The sequence below is a fragment of the Hesperophylax consimilis genome, chromosome 6 (assembly GCF_061612785.1).
Source record: "Hesperophylax consimilis isolate HC1 chromosome 6, BYU_Hcon_1.0, whole genome shotgun sequence".
NCBI classification, from domain to species: domain Eukaryota; kingdom Metazoa; phylum Arthropoda; class Insecta; order Trichoptera; family Limnephilidae; genus Hesperophylax; species Hesperophylax consimilis.
The window spans coordinates 27,367,426-27,392,856 of NC_142841.1; the positions used below are offsets into that span (position 1 = coordinate 27,367,426).

General features: G+C 37.8%; 2 protein-coding genes and 1 pseudogene across 2 annotated transcripts; 2 read left to right on the forward strand and 1 right to left on the reverse strand.

Annotated features, from left to right (window-relative positions):
• Nucleotides 1-885: 885 nt before the first annotated feature.
• LOC149423162 (ATP synthase subunit beta, mitochondrial pseudogene) lies at nucleotides 886-2,707 on the reverse strand (annotated as a pseudogene).
• Nucleotides 2,708-3,671: 964 nt separating this feature from the next.
• On the forward strand, nucleotides 3,672-16,280 carry Uba3 (Ubiquitin-like activating enzyme 3). Its single transcript, XM_089632893.1, has 7 exons — nucleotides 3,672-3,811; nucleotides 4,130-4,473; nucleotides 4,912-5,072; nucleotides 6,138-6,306; nucleotides 10,132-10,375; nucleotides 15,110-15,335; nucleotides 15,948-16,280. Exons 2-7 carry the CDS (start codon nucleotides 4,136-4,138, stop codon nucleotides 16,160-16,162), a joined length of 1,353 nt encoding a protein of 450 aa, XP_089489019.1. The 5' UTR covers nucleotides 3,672-3,811; nucleotides 4,130-4,135; the 3' UTR covers nucleotides 16,163-16,280.
• A 1,676-nt stretch (nucleotides 16,281-17,956) lies between these two features.
• Nucleotides 17,957-25,262, forward strand: LOC149423164 (proliferation-associated protein 2G4). The gene is made up of 7 exons (XM_089632894.1): nucleotides 17,957-18,119; nucleotides 18,603-18,837; nucleotides 19,979-20,153; nucleotides 21,785-22,006; nucleotides 22,530-22,622; nucleotides 23,391-23,651; nucleotides 24,923-25,262. The coding sequence occupies exons 1-7, from the start codon at nucleotides 18,035-18,037 to the stop codon at nucleotides 25,028-25,030; spliced, it is 1,179 nt and encodes a 392-aa protein (XP_089489020.1). The 5' UTR covers nucleotides 17,957-18,034; the 3' UTR covers nucleotides 25,031-25,262.
• Nucleotides 25,263-25,431: the final 169 nt, after the last annotated feature.

The following is a 25,431-nucleotide window of genomic DNA, read 5'->3' on the forward strand; positions in this document are numbered from 1 at the left end:
GCCAGGAGAACCCGGCTGGAGAGGTAAAACCAGTCTTCCGATCTGGTCCGCCACAGTAGGTGGGCAGAGGCATCCGCCGCCAAATCCTGGATAAACATTTTTTTTTTAATAAAGAAACAAACATTCCCGGGTTAAGAATAACCTGACAATATTTAAAAATCCCCTACTACCACCACTGTAAAAGGAGAATGTTGCTTGTGTTGTGATGGAGGACTTAGCCGGCGGAGGAATTGAACACTAAGCCTGGGTGGGTCCCAAATGCAATGTCAACTCAGCCATCGACAACCCAGTCAACTGTATCTAATACCTGGTAAAACCGGTCAAACGTCATCCATTAACCCTGTTTCTCCACAAGCATTCAAATCTAAGGGACTAGAAACATTGCGGAGATTGTGGGACCAGGTACAGACCCCACAAGCAGCTTGATTGAGGCCATAGGACCGCATGTCTGTACAAAACCTGGAAAATTACATTGATATGACATGTAGAAATACATGTTGATAAGAATAAGGTTTCTATTATCCTTTTCAGAATACATGATCGCCGCTCGGCCTGAATTGTCATGCTTTCCCATGAATCTATAGCGGGAGGTTGTTCAAAATAATTAACTTTTAATATCTTATTCATCCCATTCTGCTCAAGGCACATAACCTTATTTCAATCCTTGTCACTATTACAGAACTACTGCATTAAATGAAATTTTTGTTCTGACCCTTCCTCTGTATTTCCATGAGCTTAATGGGATGATTACAAGGCACACGCACACAGCCGGTCGTTTCCACTAATAGGTAAGACAAGGCGGCGAAAATTTTAAGGGTGTAATAAACTCAATCAGTGAAAAAAATTTGCAATTACATATGGCATTGTCTTGAATGAAACAATGAATTCATATTTTATATTATAGTATATTTTCGAACTAATAATAATAACAATGGCATGATTAAAGATGATCGCAAGCACAGCCAGGCCTAGAGTCGGTCACTAGGTATGTAAAGTTGGGCCTAGAGCTGGTTTCTAGGTTAGATTAGGCCACGCCTAGGTTGGGCGTCTAGGTGGACTTGGCCATCTACTTATGTGTTCTTGGCCAGAGTCTCAGCCTTGGCTGCGACCTCCTCGATGGGGCCCACCATGTAGAAGGCCACCTCGGGCAGGTGGTCGAGGTCTCCGTTGAGGATCTTGGTGAATCCCTTGATGGTCTCCTCCAAGGGCACAAGCTTGCCGGCATGTCCAGTGAACACCTCGGCCACCTGGAAGGGCTGGCTGAGGAAACGCTGGATCTTACGGGCGCGGGCCACAGTGAGCTTGTCTTCCTCAGACAACTCGTCCATACCCAGGATGGCGATGATGTCCTGGAGGGACTTGTAGTCCTGCAGGATCTTCTGCACACCACGAGCGATGTTGTAATGCTCAGCTCCGATGATGTTGGGGTCCATGATACGGGAAGTAGAATCCAGAGGATCCACAGCGGGATAGATACCCAACTCGGCGATGGCTCTCGACAACACAGTGGTGGCGTCCAAGTGAGCGAAGGTGGTGGCAGGAGCGGGATCTGTCAAGTCATCAGCTGGCACGTAGATGGCTTGCACAGATGTGATGGAGCCCTTCTTGGTGGTGGTAATACGTTCCTGCATGGTACCCATATCGGTGGCCAGGGTAGGCTGGTAGCCCACAGCAGAGGGGATACGACCCAGCAGAGCAGACACCTCTGAACCAGCCTGAGTGAAACGGAAGATGTTGTCGATGAACAGCAGTACGTCTTGTCCTTCCTGATCACGGAAGTACTCAGCCACGGTGAGGCCGGTCAGGGCCACACGAGCACGCGCGCCCGGGGGTTCGTTCATCTGGCCGTACACCAGAGCTACCTTGGAGGTCTTGTCCTTGAGAGAAATGACACCAGACTCAATCATCTCGTGGTACAGATCGTTACCCTCTCGGGTGCGCTCACCCACTCCAGCAAATACGGAGTAGCCTCCATGAGCCTTGGCTACGTTGTTGATGAGCTCCATGATGAGTACGGTTTTGCCGACTCCGGCGCCGCCGAACAGTCCAATCTTACCTCCCTTGGCATAGGGAGCCAGTAGATCCACTACCTTGATGCCAGTCACAAGAATCTCCTGCTGTACAGACATCTCCACGAACTCGGGGGCCTCTGCGTGGATGGCGGCGGTCTTGTCAGTGGGGATGGGGCCTCTCTCGTCGATGGGTTCTCCGATCACGTTGATGATGCGGCCCAGGGTCTCAGCTCCCACGGGTATGCGGATGGGGAAGCCTGAATCGTTGACAGGTTGTCCCCGTACCAGACCCTCGGTACCGTCCATAGCGATGGTGCGTACGGTGTTCTCTCCCAAGTGTTGCGCCACCTCGAGCACCAGGCGGGGCTTGCGGCCCTCCACCTCCAGGGCATTGAGGATCGGGGGTAGGTTGTCTTCGAACTGGACGTCTACCACGGCACCGATTACGGCGACAACTCTACCTTGGGAGCCCTTGGCGGTGGCGGCGGCAGCATAATTGCACTTACTGCTTACGGAGAATGCAGCAATCACCTTCCCTGCTTCATTTGCTAATTTCTCGGCAGCAGATTTTGCAGATAAAAGGCCGCAGCCAACTCTACTTGCGGCACCCAACATGGCCGTTGTTATGTAATGCTAGATAGAAAAATATTACCTTATAGATTGATTATTCCCATATGACTCGGTACCCACCTACTGTCAAAAAATCTTATTGGAATTATTATCGAGATGGTGAGGACCACGAGGCTAAAGAGACCTATTTTTAAAACAACATATTTATGTTTTTCGAAAAGTCAGAGAACCATCCCAACGATTATGCCCTAATCAGAGCAGGGGCAAAGATGTCTAGGTATTAGATACAGTTATTTATTTATTACACGCCCTAGTGGGCTTTTCTTTAAAAAAAATACAAGCATTTTGTATCAGAGTAAACACTTAAAAATTAATACAATAAAGAAGAGTGTAAACATAATGGCAAAAATGAATCCTCACGCATATAATTGAATTTAAAAGATTCAACAAAAATATATATACCATCTATCTTGGTGAAATCCAAGTATCACTTTCAAATGGTTTTCAAATACATAGCAAGCAGTCACGAGCTTATTATTTCAACCATACTTTTGTTAGCCAAGAACTTTTCGAGTCATATTTCGTCGATTTGCCATAAAATTTGCTAGCCAATGTAGTTTTGTAGCAACCTCTGCTTGTTCTGTAGGTTATGTTATTTGTTTATTTTATAACTAGCTGTATACCGCCACGCATTGCTGTGGCTCATTCTGTCTGTGCAGATAGAGAAACAATAACGAGTGTATTATTTTTATGTCCAAAAGATGGCGCTGTTGTTCAAAAAAGCATATTTTTACCTGTCACGGGTTACATTTATATAATATAGGTATTGAAAAACACACGCGTATTAAAATGCAACGCTGTGTCAAAATTTCAAAGCAATTGGTGAAGACCTTTCGGAGATTGAACAAAAATTTTAAAAATATCTAGAAGATTTCTTCCATGAAACTCACCCGCATTTCCTCTTTTTTGTGCCAATATTGCCATAATGTAATATAAATAAGTATCTTGTTTTTTCTATGCATCGAACTGTCAAGGAACGTAACAGGGTGAGTGGTTATTTGTGGCAATTTATGGTAACCGGATTGGTTTATTTATGGTAACCGGCTTGTTCGGATTGGACTCGATTGTCATTATAATCGGAATTGTTAAAGTATTGTGTTTTCGTTAGCTTAATCTATAGTTTTATATTTGTAAACAAATATTGTGCGCGTTATTTTCCTTCGAAATATGTAAGTATTTTCCAGACATTCTTTACTTGTAAAATTATTTTTGCTTACATTGACAATGCTTGTGTTCCCATTTTACCCTCACTGTCTTTTAATAATATTCGTATTATAATATTTCCCTCTATTAAAATATCTTTATAAGTACATAGCTTTAACTCGCCTATTTATAAAGTACTTGTCAGTATATTTGTGGTGTCAGCTGACCTCTTCACTAAGAAATAGCCAACATCGGAATATTTTTATAAACCTTACATTACGGCAGCAATAGCGAAAGGATGTAAATATTTCATTTAGAAAGAATGATGATTATTTTTTTTCCAGAACACAATGACTTCCGAAGAAGTTCAACCTGCAGATCACCTACAAAAAAGATGGCTCAATATTCGAAAGGTTCTTGAAAGATCAGGACCATTTTGCCATCCCGATTTTGAGCCCTCGGCTGATATTCTAGAATTCCTCATGTCTTCGTGTAAAGTTTTGGTAATCGGCGCAGGTGGCCTGGGATGTGAACTACTTAAGAACCTGGCTTTGATGGGGTTCCGGCAGATTCACGTGATTGACATGGACACCATTGAGTTGTCAAACTTGAATAGACAGTTCTTGTTCAGGAAAAAAGACATTGGGTTGTCAAAAGCTGAATGTGCTGCCACTTTTATAAATGGAAGGTTTGTGGAATCCATAGATTAGTAATATGTAGTATTTTAATAAAAGAGCGGCAGTACTTATTTCCATAATTATTCTTTGAAAATGTTGCTTACTAATTGTTGTAATAATATTAGGATAGACGAAGATGTGTTGCAGGCGGTAAGTGCTCAGGATAACATAGCCTGGCATTCCAATACAAATATATATTCTGAAAGAGCTAGGCATCCAAAGCAAGTTGTCAAGTGGTCAGCGAGAGAAGCCGAAGAGAGAAAACATTCAAAACATGGTTGTTCACAGCTATCCATTCAGCTCAGTACCGCGGGGAGCAGGGGAGCCTAGTTCATCAGGGAAATTTTAGTGAGGCCCACAATCCTTAACATCAATGAAACGACTTATGAAGAAGGTAAAATACATTAGTTATTTTACTGAGGGATTCTAATGTAAAGTTGCTCTTTCAGAGTTCCTGGATGCAATGTTGTTCCGCATCACTGCCCGATCCAGGAGAAGGATGAAGCCTTCTACCACCAGTTCCACATGGTGGCCTGTGGGCTGGACTCCATCATCGCAAGACGCTGGCTCAACGGCATGCTTGTGTCGTTACTCAACTATAATGATGATGGTAATCTTTATCTTCCTTTAAAGCAAACTAAGGTTGGGATGTATCAACTTACTGTTATTCTTGGCAGTTTTTCTAATATCATTCTAAGCCGAGGCGGTTCCTTAATAATTCAGAAAAATATCATCTGTGCCCCATCGATAAAAAAAGTACATTCCTGTCAGTTCATTATTTTGCGCTATTTTATAGTACTAGATTCTATATTTTATTTTATAGTACTTGCGCACGCGCAACGTAGCCTAATGTACATATTTTGTGTGTATGCACAAAACTTTTATGTTCCTTAAACTATGGGGACAGCACGGCTTCCCCAAACGGTGATATGAACAAGACAGATTACACTTATAACCACAAATCATGCTTTAGAGAACTAACTAACCATCACGCCGCAGGGGTAGGCAGAGAGGACAGACCGCCAAACAACTCGGTCTTGGCACACACTCCTTGCCTCATTCACATTCATACATCGTCTCATACATACTCTTCTATTATTCTGACTCTTGACATGGCCCTACTCAAGTACCTGATTCACTTGGTCGTGCCATGTCTTCCTCAGGCGTCTCCGACTTCTGCTACCATTCACATTTGCATTGTATATTCTCCTTACACTCCTTTATTCGCTCATTCGCTCTACATGCCCAAACCATCTAAGCGTCCCTTTCTTGCTTTAGAGCAGCGAAGATTATATCTAAGGCTTAACACTAGAAGTCCTATATCAAATTTGTTAATCGCTCAGAATTAAACATTGTTTATCAATTTCTTGGCATAAAAAAATGTGAAAATAACTCCTTCATTAGACAGGCCACAATTTCTTTAATCTAGAGCACTTGACAAAGGTATTCATAGCATTCAAATAAGGGAAGTTATAGAGTACTTTCTGGTACCTAAATCAGTTCTAGCATTAACCCTTAGATATAAAATCCATCTCGTGCCATGTTCTCCCAATTGTACAAAAATGGTTATAAATAAATATTATACTGTATCACTAAGCTATTAACAAGTTACTTACAGGAGCTTAGCAGGTATAAATTCTATTTTCTAAAAATTTTCTAAAAAAAATCTTTCCAGGTACCTTAGATCAGAGCAGTGTAATCCCACTAATTGATGGTGGAACTGAAGGATTCAAAGGGAATGCGCGTGTAATTCTGCCCGGAATGAGCGCCTGCATAGAGTGCACTCTCGATCTATACCCACCGCAGATTACATATCCACTGTGTACCATTGCCAACACCCCGAGGTACTTCATTTTTACTTATTGTTACTGCAATGTATCCAGTGGCGTGTACAGGTTTTAATCAGGGTAGGCAGTAGGAAAAACACTGATAATTTACCATCTTACTACAAACGTAGCAAGTTTTCACTAAAAATGGCTAAGCTGCAGGATTGTTAAATTAAAATCATATTTTTCCAATGCACAACTGCATGAAAGAAAATCAACATAACATTTTTTTTTTCGTTTGTAAAATTGTACTAATTAACAGCAAATGGCATTGATTGCTACATTTGTATTCATAGAGAAAGGCACTCCTTTTTCGACACTAACACCAACGAGTTTTCCCTTGAATGCGCATTGCGTCAATATCAATAATTTTGCAGAATACAGTCAACATTTGAATATCGTCGCATTAATTCGTAGACTGCGTAACTCCAAATTTTTCGAAAATACGTTTTTAATTCCATCTGGTGTTAAAATTAGTCCCGCATCGACTAGTAAAACTCAAAAATTTAAAAAAAAATTAACCTTTTAGATAAACACAAATTAGGAAACTGCGTAAAATCATGGTGCTATTTTTACTCGCGAATACTTCGAAACTCCTTAATTCAGTATTGGCCGGTGAGCCGTGCACGCTTGTTGTGTTTTTGACTGAGGAAATTTATTTACGGTGTAATAGTTTTACCGTGAAATTAACTGAGATAAGTTGATTAATCAATTTTGAACATTTTATAACCTTAATTTTAATTGTGAAGTCACGAATAGTGTTTTGTATCTGTAGTCTAAACTGACGTCTTCTGCACCGTGTGACGCTTTGCCGTAGTTCCCTTGTTTTATGTGCCTCTGCGGTTTCGTAAATACCTAATAGGTCCTTGTTCTGTGATTATCTCTTCTTCAAGGTCACCATCTCTTTGCAAGTGGATCTCCTCCTGATGCATATCCGGATCCGGTTCTTCACTGTCCTCTTCAAACAAACCCAAAATATTTACGGTGGAACGTGCGGCAATTCCATCTCGTCTCTCCTCAGACACAGTCCGTTCTCTGTCAGGCATCTTCCGCGGGTCAAGCACATGTCTTGGTATGCCATCTACTTCGATGTTGTTGACAGAAGTTAGTCCTGTCACCCTTCCATGCACGATGTGCATCTCCCATCTACTGGTTTAACCGCAAGAAGATCGCCCACTTAGAGCTCAGTCAATACTTCCTCTTCTATATTCACTTGCGCAGAAGGGTGTCTCCACGAGTGTGAAGTGTGAACTATACTAGACAGCGCAATACCTCGATCATCCTGACTTTTTGCAGCCAAAGATTGTACCGAAACACTGCCTGCAGGGGATCGCTTCCACTTCTGGCTGCAGTTCTCTTTATTGTTTGATGATGTCGTCAGTGGCGGTTCTTCCCTTAGGTCAATTGGTGTTTGACCCCCCAAAATTATAAGACAACAATAATAAATATAATAATCAATTATGTGCATCAAAACATTTAAAATGTAACGCGAAACAGCGGCGGCGGCGAGTGACTAGCAGTGACATCTGTTGTCTCTAATAGAAGCTTTCATTCACAAGTCCACACGATTCGCTGGGTCAATTTAAAGAATGTCCAATTTGGCATCTTCTGTCCCTACGCGCGCCATAGAATAAACGAGATGGCACTATATTTTTCGTCGAAGTAAAAATTAGCTTCCGAAGAAAGTTTAGGGACGCTTAGGTCATGACCGTGGGGGAGACAACACGGTGAATATTATATGTTTTACAGAGATGGTGACATAAACAAATGTCGTTTTTTCATTTTACACGCTTGTAGTGTGTGGAACAATGGTTGTTTTTCAATTGCATAGTTCGGGAAAGGATTAGAATAATTATTTATGTTATCGATTTAGAATGAAACAAAACAAAAAACGTCAAAAATCATTGTCAAATAGAATCAAACACTGATTTTATTTATTTTAATGTTGTGGACAACTACATTAAAACTTAATATCTTAAAAATAATTTGCCGTAAGTACATGGATTGTGTATTTATTTCCAATTTATTATATTAACATAATATTTATTTTGAGTCCGCGACTCTAAAACTCTATAACAAATTGATATAGTTAATAATATATGGGCATTTTTCACAATATCAAATAAAGATTAGTCACACATTTTTTTCAAATGACCTACCACGACTGAATCCCTAGAGCCGCCTCTGGATGTCGTTCAACTATACCGTTTCCAGCTGGTCGGTATGCCGCGCAAAATCTTTGACGAACATTCCATCTCTTACACTTATCTGTAACACTGTAGGAACAAAATGCAGTACCATTGTCCATGAGAACTACTTTGGGCGGGCCTCTTTCCCGAAACACTTCTTCCAAATGTTTGATAATCGAAGCTGCATTATCTGACTCGATTTCCCGCCACACGGCAAATCTACTTGGACCGCAATCGATAAATGTGAGTAAACATTTCCTACCGAAATGAGTAACATCAACTGCCAAGCGACTCCAGGTTGTCACAACATTAAGATTACTCGCTTCATGGCATGATGGTGGAGGGTCAATTGTCCTGCATTGTACGCAGGAACGCACGCATCTATCGACGTCCTTTCTTCTCGCCTCGGGATCGACCAGCCGGGCAAGATGAAGCGTTCACTTTACTCCAAAGTGATGCTGAGCATGAAGAGTTTCTACGCTTAAAGCACATGTTTGCTCACCAGTTCCACTTTCAAGTCTCTCCCACCTATCTTCACACTCTGAGGAGTCTCTTTCACAACGTTTCCTGTCATGGCTACTCTTTGCCCGGGTCTTGCAAACCCTAGTAAGTACATCAGTTTTATTTCTACAGGACAACAAGGGTAATCGACAATGTCAGATCAAATTCTTCTACAATCTCCTTCATCAACTCCAAGCGTCACTTAACGATCATCTCTGACACGACTACTCCCGGTCAGTGTAGATCTCACCCAGCACAAAACCGTCGCCGAATCTGTAATGATCTCCAGAGTTTGAAGATTTCACTTGAGAGTCAGATTTAATCCCTTAAGGAAGGAAAAGTACCAGCATTTACAAGACTTAAAACAGACATTAGAAAAGGATTACCACTCCTTTAACGATAACCTTCCGCATCATTAAAATCATTAAAATGCATCTAAATAGACTGCCTCGACATACACATACATTGTTGTGTTTTATTTTGTAAATGTAAAATTTTCTCCCAAATTTTCCGCTAGGTTGTTCATAAAACTGTTCGCAGAAAAGTATGTATCTTTTGTAAAATGCGTATCTCCATTCTCGGTTTTTAAGTAAACTTCCTAACTCCGATTTGAAATAGAAAGCCTTAACTTACAAAAGTTTAATGATTGAAAATAAATTTCCAAATATATTATATGTTCGAAACATAAATAAAAAGAATAAGCCGTCTTTCATTTTTTTTCACTACGAGGTTTTTTGTGCCTCCTGTAAAATTTTATATTTGGGAGTTACGCATTCTACGAATTAATGCGACGATATGTCATGTGATTTTTGAAAGTGTAGATTATTTTCTTGTTAAAAATGTTAGTTTTTTTCACAATATGTATCACTTCTTCTTCTTCCAAGGACATTACCACATGTGTGTCGGAGGCTTTCTCTCTCGTAAACAATTCGTTTCATGTCACAATCGTAGTACTGCACAACCAATGACGATATGTACTCTATTTGCAAATCTATTTTCTAATCAAAAATAATAATTTCTCAATGTATCTGATATTTAGGTATTTGATTTTCTACTATTTTTTGATGTTGAATTAACTAATATTTTTACCGTATTATTGTGTGACATGTATTATGTGCATAAAAGCTCTATGGGCATTTAATAAATCCAACAGATTACCGGAACACTGCATTGAATACGTCAAGGTCATCCAATGGGTGAAGGAAAACCCCTGGGGCGTAGCCATAGACGGAGACGATCCTCAGCATGTAAACTGGATCTACGAGAAGTCCCAGGACAGAGCTAGCCAGTTCAATATTCATGGTCTGACCTACAGACTGACACAAGGAGTAGTGAAGAATATTATCCCAGCTGTAGCCAGCACCAATGCTGTCATAGCGGCTACCTGTACTACAGAAGTAAGTTAATGATCTCAAATCTAAATGTTTAGTAATTGGAATTGTTTTATGAAATAGCTTTTCAAATCTCATGATGATAGAGCTCACTGTTCAAGAATTTTTGTTGCTTCGATTAAGCAGTTAAGACTATCGGAGACCATTTTATTTACACTCTTCCAAATCTTTTTTCAACGAATCTTAAGGGCGCGCAGGAGCGCCGAGAAATTTTAACGATAGGTATTTGTAAAAATTATTTCTATTTCGTTCATCTCAGCGGGGACAGCAAAAGCGCTATCGGTGTATTGGTGAACCCCAATGCGTGTGTGTGCGTGGCTGCAGGTGCAAGCACGAATCGTCGCGCCGCGCCCGATAGCGACTTTGCGTCATATTATCGCGATCAGTTCTTATAATTTCATTTACTGTTATTCATTTATTCTCAAAATTAAGTAGGTGCCTAGGTACATATTCGTAATAAAATAGCGAGGTCTACATTATTTAATATTGTATTGTACTTAACTTTATTATTATTACTTACTACAAATATGTACGTAGATACATCTATTTTGCCTCCGTGGTTGAGGGGTAAGGCTCTCGACTTCGAGTCCGGAGGTCTCGGATTCAAATCACGGCGTGCGCAAGTAAATTGATTTTAATTAATTTATGTTGTTTCACAATATTAAAAATAATATTCATTAAAAAGAATATTAATTAAATATAATATAAAATAATTGTCTGGAGAAATAATGATACACGCGGCGACTTAGTTACGGCCAAATCAGCTATCAGCTTACAGGGTTTTGTAATACTAGTCCAATTAAGTCTCCAATTGGGGAATCCACAGTCTCACTGGCTCCAGACGGGAGCAGTTCGGACTCTTGTGCGGTATTCACATAAAAAAGTCACGTCGCAACTCGCAACTAGAGCGCCTGCTGTTCGCTCATCACCTCAGTCACATCGCGACTTGTGCGTAGTTATATACATGTGACTGCCTGCTCCGAGCTCATCTTCTGCACACGCACAAGTAAATGAGACTTGTGGGTGCGTGTATACAGGTTGCTGCACACATAAAAAAGGAGATATCAAATATAAAGCACGAACACACCAACTGCACATTTTCCGATTTAAAATTTGTGAAGGAACGACGAAATGGTCTTCTAAGCCAGTATGTTTTCGAGTGCAAAATGTGCAAGAAAATAGAATACGTACACTCCGAAGACCCGAAACGGAAAATGTCTATAAATACTGCTGTCGTCGAAGGAGTGATGTGTACAGGAAATGGGTATTCACAATGGAATGAAATTTGTGGGGTTTTAAATATGCCAAATATGGATTGTAAGACTTACACGAACATAGAACAATGTTTAGCGCCGACAATTGAAGAATGTGCCTTAGAAGAAATGATCGCAGCTGGTGAAGAAGAAAAAAGGCTAGCCATTTTAAACGGTGACGTAGACGAGGGTGGCTATCCTTTGGTAATGGTGGTTGCAGATGGCTCCTGGGCAAAGAGGTCGTACAAAAGTGGATTTAGCTCCTCATCTGGCGCAGGGTGCATAGTTGGACTACGAACTAGAAAGGTTTTATTTCTGGGAGTGCGAAACTCATACTGCTGCATATGTGCTAGAGCTACTAAACTACACATAGTTGCTTCTGAGCACATAGGTGTTTCATAAACTGGCGTGACAGTGCTAATGCCATGGAAGCCCATATTATAGCAAAAGGGTTCTCGAGAAGCATTGAAATGCATGGATTAAAATTTAACAAACTAGTTGGTGATGGCGACTCCAGCATCATGAAAAAAATAATGCAACAAATGCCATATGGTCCTAACCTTATAGTACAAAAAATAGAGTGCGAAAATCACATACTACGCAATTTTTGCAACAAAATGAAAGCACTTGGAAAAAAACCAACAACACTAAAGGCTTTCTACCAGTTCATATAAGGAAAAAGGTTGAAGCAAACGTTTTACGCATGAGAAGAGCTGTAGTTGGAGCAGTAAATTACAGGAAAGAGCAAGAAAACACAGTACAAAGTGATAAAATAAAAAATTTGAAAATTGATATAAAAAATACCGCAAATCATGTTTGGTGATCATAAAAATTGTGCATCGTACTATTGCAAGCCCGAGAAGTATACTGATGATCCAAATTTAGTAAGCGATCTTCGAGATTGTGGAATATGGAATGATATCCAACAATTCTTATTGTCTCTAATAGCAAATGCAGAAAGTCTTATTATTGACGTGACAAATAACACTGTGGAGCAATTCAACAACGTTATCGCCAAATTTATAGGTGGAAAAAGGGTAAATTTTACTACAAGAGGATCTTACCAAGCAAGATGTTTTGGAGCAGTAGCTTCGAGGAATAGTGAATTGGCAACCCATTCAAGAATACAAAAGAAAATCCAAGGCCACAGTCCCGGCAAATACACGAAGCACTTTATAGAGAGAAAACGACGTTCGAAGGAGAATACACAAATGTGTCGAAAAAAAAAACTAAATTATAATGAAAATACGACAGAAAAAAGAAAAAAAGTTACAGGGCCCGATGAAAATTATGGTCAATTGGAATTAGAACCAGATATGCCACCTGAAATATTTGAAACGAAAAAAGAGGAATTTCTCAAAGAATTATCTTCAACGAATAAGGAAGAGCTCGAACGGAATACGGTAGGCCAAAGCAATAACAATCTGTGGGCAATTGAAAGACGTAAGCGGATAACGGCGTCTAACTTTGGTAAAATATACAAGCTTCGGCAAAAAACTTCAGTTACGGGAGTATTAAACTCTTTACTCTACTCACAATTCAAAGGAACTATGGCCACAAATTATGGAAAAGAAAATAAAAGCCTAGCAATAGAGCAATTTTCAAAAAAAACAAGTTTGCAGGTATCCGCTTGTGGGCTATTTATCGATAAAACGAAAAACTTTTTAGCGGCAAGTCCGGATGGCCTTATCGGTGAGGATTCTATAATTGAAATTAAATGCCCTTATAGTATAGCAAATATGTCACCAGAAGAGGGAATTGCACAAAAGATAATTGATTACTGTAAATTGGAATACCATTCTTTAACATTAAAACGGAATCATAATTACTTCTACCAAGTACAAGGCCAGTTACATATTACTCGACGTAATTATTGTTATTTTGTTGTGTGGAGTCCAAAAGGTTTGCTGTATGAAAAAATTGAGAGGGACGATGAAATCTGGCAAAAAATCGTTCCACTGTTAGAAAATTTCTACCACCAATGCCTTTTACCAGAAATAATTGACGGTCACATACCAAGAAATTTACCGGCGAGGGAAAGGTCTGGACCATAAATTGTTTTAATTTCATTGTGTAGATGTTAAACAGTATTTTTTTTTACAATAAAGCGTTTAAAAACAAAAAATATTAGATCATTGAACAAGATTGAAAATGTCAAGTGATGTAGGAGGTATTCCCAAAAGTGCATTTTTCTGTAATAATATAACGTATTAAAAAAGTTAAATAAAAACTAAACTAGTTATGTGTATGTACCTAATATGTAGCACAATAAACAATATGGTGCCTCTTATACATAGATTTCAATATTCATTTGTGTAATATGATATTATAATAACATAATCGATTCAACAACATGTGGTAGATGCATATACCACTGAACATACGCTGTACCAGCATTCCATCAAACGATCAGTGGTGTATGTACTTACTATCACACATTTTCTTGTAAAATATAATTTTTTTGAAAAAAAATCTAGAACAATATATTTAGTCAAATATAAAAGTTTTTTTTTGGTTCGGTAGTTGTATCTTAAAAAAAGTGTCCTATAAAGGGATAATATTATGTTGAGTACAACCTTCAAAAGTTATCAAAAAATATTTTAATTAATTTTTGTGTTCCATATCCAACTCGGCAATACGGAACGGAATCATCTCGGGGTCTGTCTGTAACAGGTTTTTTTTTCAAATTTATTCCATTAATTTATTTGACGTAAACAAATTAAATTTGTCACAATAACTTTAGTAAATAAGCTCGGTAAGTATTGGCACACTCAAGATAAGTCACCAAACAGAAAAATAATTTTAAAAAAAACATCGATAACTCGGGACATGACAACACTAGTGGACTAGTGTGTCGATATAATTATTGAGAATGTCACATCACTTCGTTGACTGTATACGTATTCAACAAAACCCTCTCCGCCCCCCCTCACCCCCGAATACTGAGAGAAAGGGACACATGCACCTCAGCCTGATAATACCTAAATAAAATTGTCAAAATCGAGGTTTTGTAGTCCTCATTTTTCTACTCCAAAACTGAACCGATTTCCAAGATTTTTTTTACCAAATGTATTGGAAGAAAACATTCTATGTCTGTACGTTTTGCTTTTTTTAAAAATACATCGTATTATTTGTATACTGAACGTTTGTTGATGGCGTTAAAAAAAGGCAATTTTAACAATTTTTGAAGGGTTATAACTCCTATAAAAAGTAACTTATCAAAAAAATCAAAACGTACCGACACGCTTGCGGTCAATATTCATATTTTGTAGAAAAAATATTTTCTCTAGTGTCAAAATCCAGAGAGGGAAATGAGGAATACGTTTGTATGGAAAAAAAACCACCCGGTTTCCTCTTAAGTGGAATTTTTCTTTCATACAAACACATCAATTTGCATATTCCAATATTAATGTACTGTATCAATAATCCGAATTATAATTAGCATGCACCAAATAACTTCCAAATTATTTCCACTTTTTTCTTACAGATTTTCAAACTGGCCACCTCTTGCTGTGTGAATCTCAACAATTACATGGTTTTCAATGATGTGGATGGAATATACACATACACATACGAAGCTGAAAAGAAATCAGATTGTCTGGCCTGCAGCACTGTGCCCAAAACAATTTACCTAGAAGACCCCCATAAAATGAAGCTGAAGGAATTCATTGAAATGCTGTGCGAGGGACATGAATATCAAATGAAAACTCCAGGTATATTTATTACTTTTATCATAATTGACACTAGCAACTAAATTTTGATTCCTAATATTTATACTTGTTAATTTTCTGTATTGAACATCTTAACATTTCCTGGTTAACTCGTAGAGCCGACTGATGTCCATTACAAGGTGTATAATGAATATGTTTAAATAATAAATTATAAAATGGAAATTAATAGATACATCTATTTAGTTAGGGCATAGCTCCATTTCTGCGATTTATAGTGGAGTTCTTCAATTGAATCTTATATTTTCTAATTCTTTCACAATGGCTATAAATGTATTGTTTTGTAAATTTTTTGTTTTATATAATCTTTTGTTTTGTATAATTTTTTTAATTCATATTCCTTTCTCACAAATTTAAATTATGCTGTCTCAGTTAAAGTCACAAGGAGGAAATCCATAATTTGTTTTATTTTATTAAATAACACTTATGTACAAACTGATTAAATGTAAACTGTCGTTTTCCCAAAACTTAATAAATGAAATTGGCCGCTACCGTGCACGACAGTTAAAGTCATGCACATTCTATCATTTTTTTAACAATAGGACAATAGTTGCTGATTGTGCCATATCTTAATAATAATTCTTATCAAAATTTCAGGTCTCACCACATCCATCAATGGCAAAAACAAAACCCTCTACATGTCAACTGTTTCCAGCATTGAGGAAAGAACAAGAGACAACTTAAACAAAACATTATTTGAACTAGGAATTGCTGATGAGTCAGAAATACTGGTTGCAGATGTCACCACGCCCAACACCCTAACCCTAAAAATTAAATATAAAAATTTGGAGAATGAAATTGAAATGACATAAAATATTTTTGTGTAATATTATGTACTCAATTCCATCTTAGTATAATTATTTTTTTTATCTTGAAATCAGTCATTAATCTGTATTATTTATCAATGTTCATTATGTAATGGAATAAAAAAGGCAGTAATTTTTATAAGAATATTTATTTTTCAATCTTTTTTTTGTATAATTAGTTATTTCATAGGCATTCTTGGTGATGTTTACATCTGTGACAATTTTTATCAAAATTGGTCAAATCCATAAAAAATTACATTTAACTAACAATGCCAATTTATTCTTTATTGAAATATCTACCATACTTTACCATCAAAACTGCCCAATAAAATCGAAATCTATAGAAAAAATGTACGATAACATCAAAAATAGTTAATCCACGCTACATTATTATCGATATCAGTCAAATCCTCTACAGCCAATCAAGAAGCTAGAAAGATGTCACATGGGTGAAGCATTAGCATCGTATTCCATGATGGCTGCTGTTGTGATTTGTCGTTGTTGATGTTGTCTTCGACATTATTATCATTTTAATTGTGTATTTCAAATGAGCGGTATAAATGTAGCCGAGTCTGAAAGAGCAAGGAATCGACCAGTACCAAAAGAAGCAGACAATAGAAAAGTTGAAAATTTATTATTTATTTACTGGACAATTTGTATAGCGCCTGTAGCCGAGTCTGCAGCAAAAGAGTCCACCGCGTCCACCAACAGTGCCAGCACGAGGTTCGTCATCTGTCCAGGTATGTGTCTGCTGCTAATGAAGTGCTGACACCTCACATAGATAAGAGACCCTGGCAGCACTTGTCCATCATTCATCTCCATGTAATCCTGTTCCTGGTGATTGTTGAAGTGGTGCATTCTGCCCGCAATAAAAAGCAACGGTCGGGATAATAAATTACCCTGGGCTTAGCAAAACACTTTCTAGGGCCTTCAGTGTTTACGAGAATTCCGTTAAAAACATCTGGGGTGCATTTACCGATTGACGTTCATTTCGACTGTCGAATATTTTTGAGCAAAATTTCTGAATATTCACTTTTAACACACTGCACTCAAATCACATATTATCCCTTTACAACCGGCTTCACACGAGAGTGAGTTTGTGTTTGAAGACAGAAAATAAATTTGTTTTTGTGAACGGAACCGGTGTCGATTGAACGTGCGGGAGCTGCTTATTTAGGGTACTTTCAAGCGCCCATGTTTCAACCAGTAAGTCGCCCAGCCCTATGAGATCATAACTAAGAGCTTTAACAATGTGGCCCATCAAATTTTAAAAAATTTTGCCGGTTGCAAAGGGATATAAAGTTCTAATGACTGGTTGTTAATTTTATTTTTATTTTAGTTAAAATGTTGATTGATTGATTTAAAAAATAATTTCAAAGGGATGTTGCCTTATTTCCTTTGAAAATACAAAAAAAAAACACAAAGCGTCTAACGCGTCCGGCTGCCATGAAGGGCGCTATACAACACAAATTAATTGTTTACATTCTTTTAATATTCTTTATTTTTAGTTTTGCAGTAATTTTGCAAAGATAATATATTACTCTATGTAGTACATACTCACTCACTAAAAAATATTTATATATATATGTATTTGAAATTGCCGCAAAAAAGTCAATTAATTTTTCAAGACCACAGACGTAACTAGGTCGCAAGACTGGTCATTTGTCTTTTTATCAGAAATTGATCTCGTCTATGGAGGAATTCACCATAGATCATTCGTTATTTATGTGATTCCAAATCTCAAAAAAAGTGTTGGCGTCTTTTTATTGTTATTGTAAAATTTTTAGGTTGGTCATTATTACGAGCAAGGCGGTATCCGCCATCATTTCCGAGACGTCACGTGATAACTTCAAAGTTTGGTAATCTTGTGCTGCAGATATGGCTGACGAAAAAGATGTGGAAAAAACCACCGCCGAGCCCTTGGTGGTTACCAAGTATAAAATGGCTGGCGACATGGTTAATCGTAAGTTACGAATAATCACATGCCACCCGGCGTACCCTTCATTCACCTTTGTTGTGTTTTTTGTTCGATGCTTCCGTTAACCCCATATGGGTATGCGCTGCTCCTGCCATGTGGGCATTCACAATGCCGATTTATATAAATGCAAATATATATGATCATTACGATGTTTAAAATAGTTTACACATGGCTAAAACATTATAATGATTCAATTGATATAAATAAACTAGCATCGGTACAGTTCTGATGTAGAAATTAGTGGCGGGATTAGGCGGTAAATGAGTTTGGCATCGATTCTGTCGTTCTACACAATGAAATTCCCGAATTTATATAATAATAGGTCCCTAGCGATAAACCTGTCAAAACATTTACAAGGCACCAAGTTCGTAACTTGGCTAAATAATGTTATGTTTGTATCAACCTCTTCGCCGATTAATTAAGTAATGTTTGCTTGATTAAAAATGCTAATTTTTAAATTTATTTCAGGGGTTTTGAAGCTAGTATTAGAAAAATGCGTAGTCGATGCTTCAGTGAGGGAAATTTGCGAGTATGGAGATGGTTTAATTACAGAAGAAACATCCAATGTCTTCAAAAAAGAGAAAGAAATGAAGAAGGGAATTGCATTCCCTACTTGCGTATCTGTTAATAATTGTATCTGCCACTTTTCACCTATCCCCAGTGAAGCAGATTACATATTGAAAGAAGGAGATCTAGCTAAAGTGTGAGTATTTAAAAAAATTTATACTATTTTGTAATTTTGCACAAACCTCCCCCTTTATAAACTTTTTTTTATAGGGGCTTAATACATTTTATTTTGGATTCTCGTTTTATTATTTGCAAGCATGTAATGTTATTATCCGATATTTCACAATCTTAAAAAATATTGCACAATTTTATTGATTAGGCAAATGATTCAAGTTGAATAAAAATACGTTAATATATTAGCACTATATAATAGTAACCCAAGAATGAGGTCCTGTGTGAGTACTGATGTGCACCTGGGAATATTCCCTGACCTAGTTATTGATTCCCCATAGTCGTTAATTATTTTTTTATTAAGAAAGTTATTCTAAATGAGGGTTATCTCTTAATTATTTTGATGACAATGTATTATATTTACAGAGTTATAACTACTGTAAAATTTATTTTTCGAAATCTCCATATTATGAGATTTCAAGGTGAACCTGGGCAAAATGTGTACAATAATGTCTCATGATGTCACACAACACAATAATGTCTCATGATGTCACACAACACAATAATGTCTCATGATGTCACACAACACAATAATGTCTCACGATGTCACACAACACAATAATGTCTCATGATGTCACACAACACAATTAATAATTAATTTGGAAGTGCAGCAGTACTACTGTGTCAGTCACTGTATGTACCGTGACATTACACATTTATCGGTCAGCCGCCAAAATCAACATTTTGACGGTGTACCGAATCCGATATTTTCCAAGAATTTAAAATGTTCTATCCTCAGCAAGCCCAAACGATACATTTGTAAATAACAAATTCAATTGTAAGAGACAACATCATTGGTTAGTCTGGGCATTTCACCATTTTGAAAAACGTTTTCTATGAAGCAACAATCTTACTACAGTATTTTCTTGCTTAAAAATGAGTTTTTTTCGATATCGACAAATTTCACATTCGAAATCGCATCGAGTGACCTTTTATTATCGTACAATAAATTGTATTTCAAAAAGGACAAGAGGTTCTTATTTTATTACAGCGTATTTTGACTCTTCTCCAAAATACATAGATCTTGCGTACAGCTATAGCACACAGCATAGTTGAGTATGAACACCATCCAAAGCTATAAATAACTTGTTGCATGGTTTTTGCAGAGACTTGGGTGCACACATAGACGGCTTCATCGCCGTGGTGGCTCACACCGTGGTGGTGGGCGGACTCACTCCCGAGGGGGAGAAGAAGAAGATCACGGGCAGACAGGCCGATGTCCTCCTTGCCGCTCACTTGGCCAGTGAGGCCGCCTTGAGACTGCTGAAGCCAGGAAATGAGGTACGTTAATAAAACAAGATTTATTGAAATGTGCACCTTTACAAAGAATATAGATGTCGGTTTTATCCGAGGAAGACATTGCACGAGTGAATCAAATACTTGAGTCGAGTCATATCAATAGTCAGAATAACAGAAGAATATGTATGAGATGATATATGAACGACCTTAGGGTTATTTTTTACAAAAATGGTGCTATACAAATTATTCAATTATGAATTTAAATGAAGTTGTGTGGCGGTCTATTATCCTCTCTGCCCACCCCTGTGACGAAACAGTGAGAAGATTACTTGGTTAGCCTATTCAACACACGGCATGTTTTGACAATTTATGATGGATGCATATTATATGACAGCTGCGTATATAAAGTTAAACTCGACGTTCGTTTAATCTACGTGTTCATAGTATGCTTTTTGTGTGCTCTGCTATACAATGTTAAGACGAATTATTTGTTTGCTCCTGTACATACGCAATGTGAATAGTATTGTTCGTAAGAAAACACAATTCTTTCAAGAGAGGCATACAAAAACGGTATTGGATTGAATCACCGATACAATACTGTATTGTGCAGGCGCAATTGGAGCAGTCCGCTCTGGGCGCTGACTCGTCAAGAAGCCAAGGTGCTGATAGTGACCTTGTGCCCTCGAGGTTTTTTTACTTGGCGCTAGGCTCTGTTTGGCTCAGGGCCGGCCCTGTATTTGATCCATGAAGTTTCACTAATGCACATACATACTGTCAAAATGTACCGCTTGATGGAATAGATTGCGCTGAAAAGGTTAAATAAACAACTTATCTGCATTTTATGACTTTAAGCCTATCTTCCCACTGGCTCGGTAACGGTACGAAATCTACAAAAACCGGAGACCCTGCGCAGAAAAGTCCCACAATGGTTGCTCTGCAAACCTTAGTGAGTTTTTACCTTTCTGGGCTGGGTTTTTGATGACGGGTAAATAATAATTTGTGCTGAAACAGCACTGCAATAATTATTGTTGTTCTCTTTGCTATATTAAGTTTTTATTCCATCATTCTTGAAATTTTGTTAAAAAAACGGTTCATATCAAAAATCAGCGTTGAATTTGTGACCTTATTATTTTAACACTTGAGATAACTTCAAATTAAAAACAAATTTGCTTCACAAACAATACAATAGCACAATACAATAGAGCGCAATCATATTTTTTAATACTGTTGTATGTCTTGGCAGTGTACTTTTGAAAATGACCTAAATTAGATGAATAGAAATTTTCAATCTTAAACATAGTATTTTATATACATACTCATCTTGTTGAATGGATAATGTTATTAATATCTCAAGTTTAAAAAAATACTTAATGCGCAATTATAGTATCAAAAATTTGGCATCAAAGTTTCAGGTATCTCCTACCCGCCTCATAACGGGTGTAACAATTTCTCACCTCATTCACGCTGGGTTTTAAAGAACAAACATTCATGGGTTATGAATAATCTGATAATATTTTGAAATCTCCTTATCATTATAAGCGAAAGATGTAGCTTGTGCAATGGTGGATGACTTGGCTGACAGAGGAACCAAACCCACAACTTCTAGATGGGAACCAGTAAATGTTTTACATAAAGGAAGGCATCCGAGTAATGGGATTATTAATGTATTCCAGACGTACGCAGTCACCGACACAGTGAACAAAGTGGCCCTGGCCTACAAGTGCAAGGCCGTGGAGGGCATGCTCTCCCACCAGCTGAAGCAGAACAAGATCGACGGCGAGAAGACCATCATCCAGAATCCCACGGACGCTCAGAGAAAGGAGCACGAGAAGTTCACCTTTGAACTGCATGACGTCTACGCCATGGATGTCCTCGTCTCAACAGGAGAAGGACAGGTAATTAATGAATAAATTCTTACCCAACATCATGATTATTTATTCAATATTTAATGCCATTAAAATAAACCAGTATCCAAGTGCAATTATTGTATATAATAGTTACGTACATATTTGATTCTGTATTTTAAACAGATAAATATAATGTTTGCTACTTATGCTAACACCACCTGCTCAAAGAAAGAATATCAACATTATGTACATACATATTTATAAATACGTAGTTTGACTTTATATTGATATGTATCAATTGATATATTACCTCCCAGATTCTTTGAGATTTTAAGACTTTTGAAGATTGCTTCCTTTTTGCTCTGGAAAACTAAAACGTTTTCAAAAAGTCAAACCATTTTGTCTAAGTTGAATATAGTCTAAATTTCATTAGTATTTTTGGTAAGTCTTAAGAAAGTTAAATTTATGAAACTTATTACATAAGTGCATTTATTTATGTTATCTCTTCAGTTTAAGTCTTTTTTGATGGAACCTTAAATTTTTAATAATATTTAAATATTTTTATTTCCAGGGCCGTGAGTCGGATAAGAGAATCACAATTTACAAGAAGACTGATGAATCCTACCAACTAAAATTGAAGACCTCGAGAATGTTCTACATTGAGGTAAATAACAATAATTGATCTCTTCATAATCACAGGCCTTCAATCCCACAAACTCTTGACATACCTACAATGTGCCAGCGGCCAAAAGAGGATTGAACTAGCACCCCCTAACTAACTCCCCGACTGTACAGATAAATTTGTAGACTTGTATGAAGACTTGTGTTGATGCTTTTTTTTTTTTTTTACTTGTGTTTGGAATGTATACCTACCAGAGTGGTAAATACTCTCAGTATCACCCCAGTGAAATAAAGTGCTTGAAATGGCTCAGCCGTGTTTAATGACCAGATCTGAATAGCTTGGTCTCTCTTAAACTTCCTCTCCTTCCCTTCACCACTTCTTTCAGCCTCACAGCGTACCTCAATTTGATTGGGAATGCCATAATTCTGCTGGCTCCGTGCGGATTAATACAATTATCAACTCATCTACCTGATTTAATTGTAATATGTATATTTAATTCGGTTTTTAAACGGTTTAAAAAAACACGTTCAACAAAGTGTAATGGTAATATCTATTCTTATTAGAATCCTAGATTATTCCCACTCCTGTGCGTATAAACTACTCGACAATAGGAATAAACAAGAATGTGATTTTTGACATCCTGGGGTGATTTTTGACATCCTGGAGTGATTTTTGTACTATAGAAACAATCTTCCATTTTTCTACACATTAGTTATGCTATGTATTTTTATATATATATTTACAGTTCTGTGTAATGTATCCCCTGTTTAGCAACAGAATTAAGTGTATATTTGTTGGCTATCGTTTCAGGTCAAACACAAGCACGGCACAATGCCCTTCAACCTGCGCAGCTTCACGGAGGAGACAAAGGCGCGGATGGGAGTGGTGGAGTGCATCAACCACAAACTCATCGAGCCCTTCCAGGTGCTGTACGAGAAGCCCGGCGAGCTTGTGGCGCACTTCAAGTTCACGGTGCTGCTCATGCCGTCCGGGGCTCTCAGGATCACCGGCCTTCCGTTTGATGTGGAGTCCTGCGAGTCGGAGCACTCTGTCACGGATCCCGATGTCCTGGTGAGATCATCATTTTGCTTTTGTTACAGTTTTCTTTAACACTAGGAATTCAAGACTCTTTCTACAGCCTGCAATAGTATGAATTTCACTACAATTAATCTATAGCTTGGGTCCATAGAATCCACACAACGAGCATCACTCATCCCCAACTAAAAAATTAATAATAAAGTCGGTTCCATGATATTTCATCAAAATGAAATAGAGTGAGAGATTAAAAGTGATGAAACAAAAACTAGGTTTAATAGTTGCCTATGTAACCTATTTAACCTAGTTTTTGTTTCATCACTTTTCATGACTTTATATCACTTTTTGGAGGTGTGTTAAATTGTCATTTTGATGACATACCCGGTCAACATATATACAGGGTTTTCCAATAAGAGGTGTTATTTTGATATTCAATCATAAAAGATCAATGGCTTCGTTGCTTGTGTGGCACTTAGCGCCGTCTTGTTGAAAGTAAACGTTGGCCAGATCACTACCATCCAATTCCGGCCATAAAAAATCATTAATCATCTCTCGATAGCGCAATCCATTCACCGTAACTGTTGCTCCAGCCTCATTTTCGAAAAAGTAAGGTCCAATGACTTCGCCGGACCATAAACCGCACCAAACAGTCACACGTTGAGGATAGAGAGGCTTTTCAACAATAACTCTTGGGTTTTCCGAGCCCCAGATGCGACAATTTTGCTTGTTGACGAAGCCACCTAGGTGGAAATGGGCCTCATCACTCAAGATGATTTGCATTTGATTCACTCAAGTGAATTTTAATAATTTCAATGCGTTGTTGAAGCTTGTATCGTTTCATTTTTATTAATGGCGTAGTTTGTATTTGTCAAATGTCAAAAAATGACAGCTTCAAAAGTAACATCTACCGAAATAGCGGGCTATTCAAAATAACACCTCTTATTGGAAAACCCTGTATTATATTTAAAGAAAGTGTAGAAAAGTCAATGTTTTGTAATCAAGTAGAACTATTTTTTTTTTTTTTTACATTGCTAACGCTGGCTAAACCTTATGAGATACATCAAAATAATGTACTACGGAATTGTATATCTTAAAAAGGCCTTAAGAAAAGTCAGCGATGATATATGTCTACCTCCTAACGTTATCCGGCACATTATAACGTTATCGTAGGTACACATCAGCTAGTATTAGATAAAAGACTTTTTAACCATTCTAGGCAGTGTGTTTATTATTAAATTTGTAGACTTGACATTAAAAAAAACAAGATGTTTTTTTATCACTTTTAATAACGGGTTTCTTTTTTCCAGTCTGTCTTATCGGCGGCCAGTAGAAAGTCCAACAAGAAGAAGAAAAAGAAGACAAAGTCCACCAGTGACAAGACCGGGGCCGGAGAGGACGTGGAGATGGCGGAATAGTGAATGAGACAATCCTGTAACTTTGTACAATAAAATGACACTGTCAATTGATTTGACCCTCCACCACGTCATGTCCACTGCCGCTACCACCATCACAACTCAGTGACGTTTTCCTTCTGCTGATCAATTGACTCCGCACCGTTTCACCGGCCGCCGGACAAGTTCATCGCATTTAAAGAACATTGTATTCATGTATTTGGCGAAAATAAATCATGCGGCATATTTTTTTTTATGTAATGTTTTGTACTTTTACACCTTGTGTTTATATTGGTTTAATAAATTTACACGTGTTACATTCATCTTGGAAATTGAAATGCACGCATCCAGTATAGTATTCCCAGGGAGAGGTTGTGTGTGACGTCATTCTTCTGTCTTTTTCATACAAGACGAGTGTGAGAAGG